This window comes from Belonocnema kinseyi, chromosome 5 (genome assembly GCF_010883055.1).
Source record: "Belonocnema kinseyi isolate 2016_QV_RU_SX_M_011 chromosome 5, B_treatae_v1, whole genome shotgun sequence".
Classification (NCBI taxonomy): Eukaryota; Metazoa; Arthropoda; class Insecta; order Hymenoptera; family Cynipidae; genus Belonocnema; species Belonocnema kinseyi.
In genome coordinates this window covers 30,719,274-30,731,737 of record NC_046661.1, presented here as the reverse complement: position 1 = coordinate 30,731,737, position 12,464 = coordinate 30,719,274, and the positions used below count along the sequence as shown (strand labels likewise).

Sequence of the window (12,464 nt, the reverse complement as noted above, 5' to 3'; positions counted from 1 at the left end):
GCAATGGGATCCCCTATCTCACCTGTAATAGCCAATGTTTTTATGGAACATCTAGAAACTAAAATCTTTAACCAAGCCAAACTTAAACCAGAATTCTGGTTCTGTTACGTTGATGACACATTTGTCATCTGGCGTAATGGACGAGATGAACTAAATAAGTTTTTCGATTTTATCAATCAATTACATCCTAATATCCAGTTCACCATGGAAATAGAACAAAACGGAAAATTGCCTTTCTTGGACGTATTAGTTTACAAAAAATCTAATAACACATTAGGACATGAAGTTTACAGAAAACTCATGCATACAAACAGATACTTACATGCCTCCTCCCACCATCAACCATCTCAAAAACAATCGGTCATCAACTCCCTTGTATACAGAGCTGTCTCCATAACAGACAAAGATAACTTACAAAAGGAATTACAAAACGTTAAACAAATGCTAATACAGAACGATTACACAAATAAACAAATTGATAAATCAATAAGAAAACATACTCAAAAAAGCAAGTCAACACAACCTACGAAAGAAAGAGAGAGAAAAATGACCACCACTCTACCCTACATCCAAGGTGTCACAGAACAAATAGGAAGAATTCTCAACAAACACAACATCCAAACCATATTTAAACCACCTGCGAAAATAGGACAACTACTAAATAACCCTAAAGATAAAAAGGTACCCTTCAGTGATCCAGGAGTATATAAAATCCCTTGTTCTTGTGGCAAAGTCTATATTGGAGAAACCGGGAGAGCGGTGAGCCAACGGAAGGAACATGAAAGTAAAGTCAGGCTAAATCACTTCACGCAATCAGCACTAGCTGAACATCATATCGGAACAGGTCATAACATTTTATTTGATGAAACAACAGTCATTGCAAAAGCACACAACAAATTTCCAAGAAGACACAGAGAAACAATCGAAGTCTTAAAACACCCTAATAACATCAATAGGGACAATGGATATAATACCAATCCGATTTGGCTTTCCGTTCTCCCGGATTTTTTAAAAAAGACTTGATTGGCCAATCAAGTTCGACCAGTCCCCACGGTGGGGCGCTCTGGCCAATCACAGGCATCGTAGAAAGTATACCTAAGAACATCATGACCTGATTCCTCAGTTTCAGGTCAGCCCTGAAGATGTGAACTGCAATGTTCACGAAATGTCGGAAAACAATTCGTAGTTTTTTACGCGAGTGAAACCCGAAATATCTCTTTTTATCAAAGTTGAAAATTGTTTTGAGATAACTATTTTCTATATCACCCTGGAGGTTGAGTGTATTTTATGAGTCAATCACTCAATTATTTAATTAGTTTCTTCATCATTTATATTATTATATAGTTAATTTGTTTATATATTCTTTTATTATCAGGAATTAACATTAATTGTTTCCTCTCTGCTGATTAGTTTATTATTTGTTGGCACTCTTAACATAAAATAATACGACGTTATAAAACTAATCCCTTTAATAACATCTGTTATAAATAATAAATAAGCAATGTAAAGCCAGTTATTTTTTTTTTTTTTTTAATTTAATTTCTACAACAGATATTCTGTAAATGATTTTCACAAAAGAAATACATTAAATATGCACACAATTGATAGAGTGAAGCGTATTATTTAAGCAATTGATTGTTTTTTAACCGAAAGGAGAAAACAGTGAACTTGTAATGAACTACAAATGCATGTATGCCACCAAAATGTTCAAATACGTTCGCAGTACATCTTCCAGTGCATACAAAGCCTTTCGAATGGAAAGGAGCAAAGTTTCATGGCCATAACTCGTGACCTGTATGAGCTAAAACATTTTTTTTTAATTTACGTAGAATTTAGTGCTCTATACTTTGTTTCCTTAACGTTTTTCTGTAGAATATGTACGAAAGGACAAGTTTAAAAAAAACGTATGTATTTTTGCGGTGAATAGTAAAAAGTGTTTGTTAAGGCCTATACCGCTTTTTTGGTGTTCCAAAATTTCAATTAATTTGTTTGTTATCATTGTTATTGTTCGGGTATAATTTTTTTATTAGAAAAAAAGAAGTTAGATGACCAGAATATGCATTGTAAAATTGTTAATTGTTTTAAAATTTAAAAACGTACCATTTACTATATAACCTAAAAAATCTCACAGGATAAGGTCCTTGAGATTATGCTTTTGTTTTATTAGGTACATTTTGTTTTGTACTGATGACGAATTTTTCGTCAGGTTGATTGATCAAGACCATTTAGTATCGTTTAGTATTTATCTTAGAATCGCTGTAACTGCCTTGATCAATCAACCTGGCGAAAAATTCGTCATCAGTACAGAACAAAATGTAATAAAAAAACAGCATAATCTCAAGAAAGTTTTTCTATGAGATTTTTTAGGTTATATCGTAAATGATACGTTTTTAATTTTTAGAATAACTTTAAATTTTACCATTCATGTTCTGGTCATTTAACTTCTTTTTTTTATAAAAAAATTATACCCGAACAATAATAATGATAACAAACAAATTAATTGAAATTTTAACGTAGTCTTTAGAGATTTTTCTTTCATCTCCATAAATAAGCCTTGAAAAGCACCTGCAATACAAGTTGAAACATGTCGGAAAATTTTTTATAAAAAAAGTTTTTAACGCCAAAAAAGCGGTATAGGCCTTAACAAAAATTATTTATTTATTAAAAAAAAACTTTTGGCTACAAATAGGGGATGTGGGTCTAAAACGGCCAGTGCGATAATATGACCAATATTTAATAATACATTAGGAAAACTGAATTCATTTCGTTTTTTCGTGCAGATGTATTAATTAATTGAGTTCCAATTTTGGAGAGGTAATTTTAAGCATCACATATTTGAAGTCAAATAATAGAACACGATAATAGGTTTAGAATTAATTTTTTAACATTTTTGTTTGGACTTTAGTTATAATATTATATAGATTCCCTTGAATTATTTTTATTGATATTTATGATAATTTATAGTTCACGCACTAAGCTGTTATATCCGTATTTATCAAATGTCAAATAATAAATATGTTAATTAAAAATAAACAAAACATAAAAGTACTGCCACTTGTCTGAAATGGCCAGTGGGTTGTATGGTTAAAACGGCCAACTCCTGTGCGCTACCATACGGCGTCGTGACGAAACGATCAGGCGATGCGATGGCGAATAATATAATCTGTCAACTGTCATGCAAAGTGTAATTTTACGTGAAGAAGTACAATTTTGTTTATATTCACTTATTATATTTAAACGTATTCAACATAAACCCCCTGGTAAATATCTATATCTGTGGTGCTGATTAGCATTGATATTGATATTGAAGCATAAGGTGAAGCTTTTACTTTATGAAATGTTATTATGGGTAGTATCCTTTTCGCTCCCGAGTTTCATAGGTAGGCACCGGCTGAGGGGAGCGAACGTCCCCTTCCACTGCACACACTGCGGATCTATCCTCTTCTATTAAGCCCTCTCAAGTAATGTCTAACCCTACTTTCCCTCACCCTTTCTAGTTCAGTAATATCTGAAAATGTATTGGAAATATATTTGTATGCTTTTTTCCGCACCACTCTGGAGGTAAAGCATATTAAGGCGCGTTTTTTTAGTGGTGTCCCCAGTGGGCCCAGTGTCAATACTATACAATACTATACTATACAATACTACACAATGTCAAAGTAATTCAAATAATTTCTAATTATTAATTATACTTTTACTTTTTGAGTCCGCCATAATAACGTGATACTATTTCAACAGAGGTCAATATAGAAAGTTCTTTGGACTGATACATTTTAATTTGTTTTAAAACAAATGAATACTTGCATTTCGATTCACAGTTCTGAAATTTATTAAACAAATGAAAACTGTTACATTTAATCTGGTTTTGAAATTGAATCTCTTTCAAAACTTCAGTGAAATGGAAAACTTTTCGACAATTTCAACATTTCGAAAACACGCGATAGTGTATCTCTAAAGAAAAGGGAGGCGAAGAGAAGGGCGGGAGAGAAAAGGGCTGGGTATTGGTGGACTTACTGACGTAGTCCGTGCAGTGGAAGGGGACGTTTGCTCCCCTCAGCCGGTGGCCGCCTGTGAAGGTCGGGAGCGAAAAGTCAATCTCCCAGTATTATATTATTTTTCTGATACAAAAAAGTTATCCTCGTAATAAAATACTTCTAATTTTATAATTTAGATTGGAATTTTAACTACACGTGTGGTTAAGACGGCCAAAAACCTGACCATTTTTTCTCGACATTGTATACTTATTTAAAAGGCTTAATGATGAATTTTAACATTTTCAATGTTTAGAATATATAAAAGTATTACCTGTAACATAATTTCTTGTTAACTAATATTTAATATTCAAAAATAATCTTCTTTTTAATTCTGAATTGGCTATTTTAGACCCACTTCCCCTAGCTCAAAAAGCGAAAAAGTTATGTTTTTTGAAGTGTAATAACTCTTGATCTATGAAGACCAGAAGATTATATTTTTGCCAGATTTACGCACAATTTCCTGCCCTACAACTTTTTCTCTTGCACCACTTACGCAACTTTACCGAGAAACGAAGTATTTTGAAAAAACTGAACAAGAGTAATTTCCCCTGAAAAATAGGTCAAAAGTGTTCAACTTTGGGAGGCCATAACTTATGACTTATCGGAGCTAAATCATTGCGTTTTTTAAGTATTACTCGAAATTGCGTCTACTTTAATTGAATTTTTGAATATTTTTTTTTTATAAAGTTATCAGTTTCGAAAGTACAGGTACAGACTTCAGAATTGGGGTTTTTCGCCTCTTTTTTTTTTAATTGGCTGAACTTTTTCAGAAATTTCCTCTAGTTTAATTTTGGCGTTGGACATTTTGCTCTAAAGTTCAATGGGGCGGGTCAGTCTACAAATTTTAATCAGGGCCCCTTAATAAACCGTTTTAGCTAAAAAAAAAACGCGCTTTACCTACTTGAAACGGTATAAAAGTACCGGATGCCTGGACTATCTCCCTTTTACGGGTTACAAACAAGCCTTAAACATGCCAAATTATTCCATTTTTTTATTCGAGCCGTGAAAATATGGACAAGTCCATATTCAAAATAACATTTTTATTTGTAAAATTGAAAATTGTAAGCCTAGTAAATACTGAACAATTTCAATCTAAAAGTGTCCGAAATTGAACAATCTTTATAAATAGCTAACATTTAACAAATAAAACGTAAAGTATTCGTAATGGATCTCAAGGTACCGTGGCCTGCCTACTCCCTCGGCGACCTTTTTCTATTGTTCAGCACTGGCCTGGACCTGGAAGCGCTGTGGCTCTTAAACGGCGCCTTCTGCATTATGTTACAGGAGTACATTAAAATGGAATAATGTATGGACTCTGTTGCGCCCTACCATAGAGGTCTAGTCGAATGTGCGTTGCCGTGTTAAAATGTTTAAGCAACTGCAATGCGCTGTAAGGTACGTTACTTAAAGAAAAAAGTAACGTACGTTACTTAAAGAAATTTTGATACTATTTATACTAAATATATTTATACAAAATTAAATATGTAAGGAGTCTAATTATGAATCAAACGCGCGGGTTTATTTTTTATGACTTACAGAAATTTTTAACCATTTGCATACTTTAAAAAAAAATAGATTTCAGTCTTTTTTGGTAAAATAATTATTTTTGTTGTTGAAAATTAATTTATTTGCTTAAAAATTATTTTTTTAAAAGTAAAGATCAATTTTTTAAGCCAAAAATTTAAATAAATTGTTTGTCGAAACTGTGTAGTATTAAGGAATTTTTAAAAACACTAACCAGTAATGTGAATAAGTGGGCGTAGAAATGTTTCATTAAGACTTTTAATTCAGCATTTAGCCTGAGTGCAGAATTCTTGGGCAATTAGTCTAATTTTATACGTTAGAGGAGAAAGTTCTACTAATATGAATTGAAATGGAGTTTCTGGAAACTATTTGCTAATTTGTTCACAAAATTTATTTATAACAAATAAATGGAATAATGAAAAAATTATTTGTATTTTATGAATTCCTAAACATTCATTTGAGACAATATAAAGTTTACCTAATCAGTTATTAAAGCGTAAAAAATTGTTATGTACAAAACTTCAGGTTTTCCATTATTTGAGTGGCAAAATTAATAATAAAGAAATAGATGAGACGAAAGTTCGGAGCGTCAAGCTCTTGATAATTTAATGAACTTTAATTAAAAAAAAAAAAACAATCAAAATTGGACCAAAATTGAAGGCTCTGGATATTTTTGAACGAAAAAAGTGCATTTCCTCCTACTGTGCGCGCCTTCGACTGGGCCTCCATGGTGGGGCGCAACATAGTTCATGCACTATATTCCATTTAAATGTCCCCTGTAACATAATACAGAAGCCGCCGGATGAGAGCCGTCCAGCTTCGAGATCGAGTCCAGCACTGAACAATAGAAAAAGGTCGCCATTTTGTATTGGTACAATTTGAAATTTTTTTATTTGGAACTTATATAATTTCATATATAAATTTATATTCAAGTTCATATTTAATTAATCAATTAAAAATTCTTTTAAATTTGAAATCAGGAATTCATAAATTTGAATGGCCATGAAATTCTTTTTTAAGTCAAGAAAACCCGAGAAATTACTGTACATTTTTTTATCGATTGTTTTATTGGTCATCCTGAACTGGAAATTTAAAGCATTAACAATTTAATTTGGTTAGACCGTGATGGATATGAATTGTAATTTGTGATTTTTCTTAATTTTGTTACAACGCGTTAATTTTTTAATTTTAAAGAAAATAATGAACGTCTTGTAATAAATACCATTTACGTTATTTTTTCAGACATTTGAGGGCGTACGAGCCACATTTGGCGGGTGTAGCGCTTAGTAATGTGGAGTCATCCCGGACAATTGCACAAGTCCTTTATGACATGAATGATCAAAGCAGCAGTAGTCACAGGTGACCTTTTGAATCAGGCCTCTGATCTCTCCAGTTCTAAACGAGCAGCGATCAATTCGACGAATACTAGTGTAAAGTGTTCTATCTGAGAGGGATACGAATTGTGTGTGATAAACTTTCCACGAAAAACAAAATCAAGTAAAAACACGCCAGCTAATCGGACTCTCGATGATATGTAGTTGATATATGTACCTACGTTGAAAGAAAAAGAAAAACAAGAGGCCTACAAACTTATCAGGCAAAACTTTTCTGCCGATCTCTAGAGTTAAAAAAAACTTTTAAGGGTGGTGAAAGGTAGGGAAAAAGAGTTATGGGTGGTAGAGTTCGCAGGACTGAATGCGAAACAATAATCGCAGAACAGTGATAAAATTGTGAGGCAAGATTAACTATTCAGATTAATATTAATATTTATTTTCTCAAGCGAGCAGCGAATGTTTTTAGTAAATGTGTACAAACCAATTGTGGCGAAGAAGATACTTTACGGACGTTATAGTTAATTGTAATCATTAATACTATTGTATCGACTACGTTTCGTTTTCTCTTCTTCCCTTTCTTATACTTCTTCTTCTTAAGTACTGTTTCTTTTCGTTTTGGTTTCTCGTCGACTTTTCGTTTTTCACAAAGTCACCGAAAATCTGGATTCTAAAGGAACTTTTTATTGAATGTATTTGTTAGGAGTCTGTAATTATTATTATGCTTATATAATTGCACATTGCAATTTTATGGCAATATTATCGTCTCCTCTGCTGTGTTTCATTTACATCATCTTGCGCTCGATGCGATAACACTGTTTCAGGTTTCTTCGTGTCGAGGGACTCGCCAATCCGAAAATATTTCTCTAAAGTAAAATATCAATTAACAGTTGACATTTATTTTTATATATTTTTTACCTATAAAAAAAGGTTTAATTTTTACTCTTTCGAATTTGAAGGTTGCTACTTTTGAATGTGGTCGACTCGAATCTCAAAAAGTTTAAATTAAATTTATGAATATTCGAAGACTTCCAAGTTTGAGCTCTCCTGAGATTTCAGTTGAAACTGTTTTGAATATGACACATGTCAAGTTTTGAAATGTTCACAATCAGAAACTCGGGATATAATTCGTCTCTAAATTCGAATGCCTTTAATGCCGGACGTTTTGAATTTTTTTTATTGAAATGTAATATTTGAAGAGAAAATACTCGGAAACTTTTTACGGAAAACCTGAATTCAGAGAAATTCGAGAAGGTAAGAGTTTTTATTTCGAAGACAAGAGTCTCCTTAATTTCTCGAGACTCTTTTCTTCTGAAATTCTTTTGTAAATCGAGATGCAAATCGAGTTCTTTCGAATTCAGTGTTTTCCTCCCATTTCGCTGCGAATGGTTTACTTTGTGTTTGTTCTCTTGATTTTTGTACGCGTATGAATATTTTTGTTGTAAAAAAGAATCTACGTTTTGCTGCTACAGCAGTTTTATATTGTGTACTATTAGTGAAAGAACACGACTTCATACATACGTGTATGTATAAATAATTATATAAATATATTATATATATTATACGGATAAAAATCAAGCCGACATCAGATGAATATGCATATATACATACTTGTAAATAACGTAATTCATTGACTGTGTAAAATTCTAAATGTAGGAGCAAGAGCGCCTGTAACGAATGCCCTTGGGCTGTTTTCTGTATTATAGTAGTGATTTGATATAAAAAGAATGAAAAATGTATCGAAAAAGTTTTTTTTTTATTTGGTAAATAATGCCCTACAAAAGGAAAAGAAGAGAAAGTATAGAATTCAGATGAGACGATCGAACATCAATTTATTCATTAAAACTTTTTTTTTTAATCGAATTTTTAAGAGCGCAAATAAATTATTAAGAAGCTTTATTAGATTTACTTATGTTTTTGTTTCACTTGTCTTGGAAAATGTTCTTTTCACTCTTTATAGATTAAGAAATTACAAGAACAACAAATTTTTATTTTTGTTCGGAATAGTAAGAAAATGCATGATATTAATTAGCAAGCAAAATTAATTGTATAGAAGTCTCCTTGATAAAAAATACAGAAGAATATAAAGATATCGGTAAATAATGAAATAATTTAATTTGACAGGATAAACAAAAATCAAACACTTGTGGCAAAAAATGAACAAAATTACTTTTTTTCAAATTTGATTGGGAAAAAGATGTAATAATGCGAAGTACGAAACTTTCTAATAATTATTACAAGAAATTTTAATTAAGAAACAAAGCTTTTTCTCTAAACCAATAAAAGTTATTTTATTTCATTATGGATAAAATTAATGACTATCGCGATTTGAAAGAAATTACTCGAATTTTTACGAAAAAGTGTTTTCAAACCAGTGAGAGTACTTCACTGTAATAGAATAGTGAATATGAAACAAATATTTTCATAATAATCAATCAAAGAAAATTACACAGAAATTTTGCCTTCTGATTTATTAAGAGAGTTTGCCTTTAAAGCAACTTATTTGGACAAACTGATTTGAAAAAATTGATCTTCGTACGACTCATCTGAACCCAAATTTGGTTCAATTTCCTATAATTTCTGGACATCCAAGATTTTTTGTTGGATATTGAAAAGAAAGATGTCTTATTTCAGAAACAACTCATTTTTTGTGTATAATCAATGAAATTTTATTTTAATACCTTGAATCTTACAAGAACGTTTTTATATCTTCCTTTACTTGTAATTAATATAAAAATCGAATGGATGCTCAGTTGATGACAGTGCGAATGAAGCAGATTTGGCTTGATTAGTGCTTGTAAACGACAGAATAAAACTATAAGTGTATCTGATTTTTTTTACTATCTTCGAAGTTGAATGTGAGAAAGAATTGAAGCACGAATGTTAGACTATTGCAACCGAGTGATCATCTAAGTACGATCATTACCGTATTGTCATCATTTACCAGATTTGTCATCTAGAAATGTTAATTACGAAGAAAATTTAAATATAATGATTATACATCTATACTGTGAATATTTATTTTTTAAATAATGTTATCAAGTACATATCTAGGTTTACGATTATGAACTGGCCAAATCGAAATGCATTTAAATTCCTGGCATATTTTCCAACTCTTTTAATTTAAAATTAATATATTTCCGTCCGTTTCCATTCAATAATTAAGGTTTTCATTAAAAAATGTGCTTCTTTAAAAGTTTTATTTAAAGGGATTTATAAATTTGATGCATTTGAATGTTGAACGCTTTCTATTTAAAATAGTTTCATTTCGAAAACACTCAATTTGAAAATGTTCAATTTCAAACTCTTTTTAACACAAAATTGTATAATTGCTGACTTTTTCATACCTAATTATATACCTAATTTTAAACTTCTCAGAAAACAAAGAACTGATTGGAAAATTTGAAACTTTGTGAAGCCTTAGTGAATCTGCAATCTGAATCTCACTCCATTAGATTTTCTTTTTACTCGTTCGTTGATTAACAATTTTTTGTGTGAATGATGGGACCATAACTTGAAAAAATTTTATCCGATATAAAATGAAAAAAAGTTATAGTGGATTGAAATCATGTAAATACGAAGATCCGATTAGTTATTTTCACTTAACACGTCAAATCAATATCAGAATAGCTGTACGGACAAAAATAATACGAAGTAGGGTGCAGTAGTGTCAGAGCTACCAGATCGTGGATGAAATTTAACCCCACCATACCTACCGTTTGGGAGCCGCAAAACAGAAGGTGCATGATTACCACTATGAGTTCGTGTGTAAGCCGAAAATGCACGATTCGACTTCGGTTTTCTGCTGTACAACGATTGCCAATCTGAAAGCTTCGGAAGACTTCGGTGGTCTTCTATTTATATCTCGATCCCCATTTGAAAGAAATGGAAGAAATTGGCGAATTTAATGTTTCGCGTGATTCTTCATATCATCCATGAGTCGATTTTGAGGTTATGTTTTTCAGTTGTATATAGTATATAGGTATATATAGTATATATTAGTTAAAAGAAATTAATTTTCAAGCAAAACCAAAAAATTGTACAAAATAGTTAAATTTTCAGAAAAGAAATTTTTTCAACTATATTGATAAATCATCAACAACAAAAAAATTACATTTTTAACAAAGCAGTTCCACTTTCAATCAGAAAAATAGAAAAAAAAATAGTTAAAATTCTTTGAAATTGCTTTAAATTATTGAAAATAATTGAAAATTCCATGAAATGTTATAAAACATCTTAAAATATTTAAAATCTCTTGAAATTTTGCATAGCTCTTAAAAATTTCTTGCAATTGCAAAAATACCCTAAAATATGTTTAATCTTTTAAAATCTCATACTAAATTATTGAAATCAATTGAAAATTCCTTGGAACCTAGTAAAATATCCTAAGATGCATCAAATCCTTAAAAATCTCATATTAAATTGCTGTAATCAATTGAAAATTCCTTGGCACCTTGGAAATGTTTGTAGATTAAAGTTTTGAAAATTGAATCAATAAAAATTCAAAGCTTTAAAAATTTAATTTTCCACAATTTTCAATTATCCAATAAGAATAATTTCTAACTCGGTGTGGTTCAAGTCTTCAAATTTAGAATCGTAAACTTGGAAGTTTATTTATAAAAAATTAATAATTAAAAATGAGTTGAATGCGTTTAAAACTTCAATGTATGTTTTTCAATTGGACAATTTCTAAATGAAATGTTAGAAATGTTTAAAAGATGTCGAGGGGTTTCAAAAGATTTTAAAGGATTTTCAATATTTCAGGATGTTTTAAAACATTCCAAGGAATTTTCAAATAATTTAAATAATTCAAAGCAATTTCAAATAATTTTAACTTTTTCTTCAACTTTTCAGGTTGAAAGTAGAACTGCTTTGTTGAAAATTTAGTTTGTTTTTGGTTGATGATTCATCAAACTAGATTGTTGGATTTGTTAATCCAATTGTGTTCCAACCTCTGCGTTTGTTTATCGCGTACGACGTTTCTTTATTTTGTCACGTCAAAAACCACGGGAGTGATGGCTCCATACAAATTTAAGGAAACGAATATGGCGTTAAAAGGATAGCAGAGCCTCTATCAACGACTGGATTAACTAATCTTTGAGCGGGCCATTTGAATATAAATAATTTTACTTGATATTAGTAACTTTCTTGTAGTAAATTAATAATACAATTTGTGATTTATATTACACAAGATGATTTAATAACAGTACAAAAGGGCATTATTAATGTATAATAACAATATTCGTAAATACCTTAGTTCATAACAGTTATTTCATAATATACATACATACATATATATATATATATATATATATATATACACCATTAAGACATTTCCCTTTCGGGGTAGGCGTGCCTCACTCGGTAGGGGAAAGGAGTAGTGTGTGAAAGGGATAGAGAATTTTCAGATTGATCCAGAATTCTCGTGTAGTTTATGTGAATAACACATCCGTTCCGCGACACTGCTCCGACCCAGGTTGCTGATCAATCTGTCTAGCAGTCACCCCAAGCGAAGGTCCACACAAAGTGGTTATGTAAGGTTCCCCACTTGGGTCCATTAGTGGCCAAGGTCTTT

The 12,464-nt window shown here is 31.1% G+C and overlaps 1 protein-coding gene across 7 annotated transcripts in view; it reads left to right on the top strand.

The window, feature by feature from the left end:
* The window catches only part of LOC117173390 (AT-rich interactive domain-containing protein 2), a 343,637-nt gene extending 333,742 nt beyond the window's left edge, over positions 1–9,895 (top strand). For all 7 annotated transcript variants that reach the window (XM_033361920.1, XM_033361921.1, XM_033361923.1 and 4 more), the window contains one exon: positions 6,801–9,895. In XM_033361920.1, the coding sequence (XP_033217811.1) occupies positions 6,801–6,921 (121 nt within the window). In that variant the 3' untranslated portion in view covers positions 6,922–9,895. The remainder of the gene's footprint in view (positions 1–6,800) is intronic.
* Positions 9,896–12,464: the final 2,569 nt, after the last annotated feature.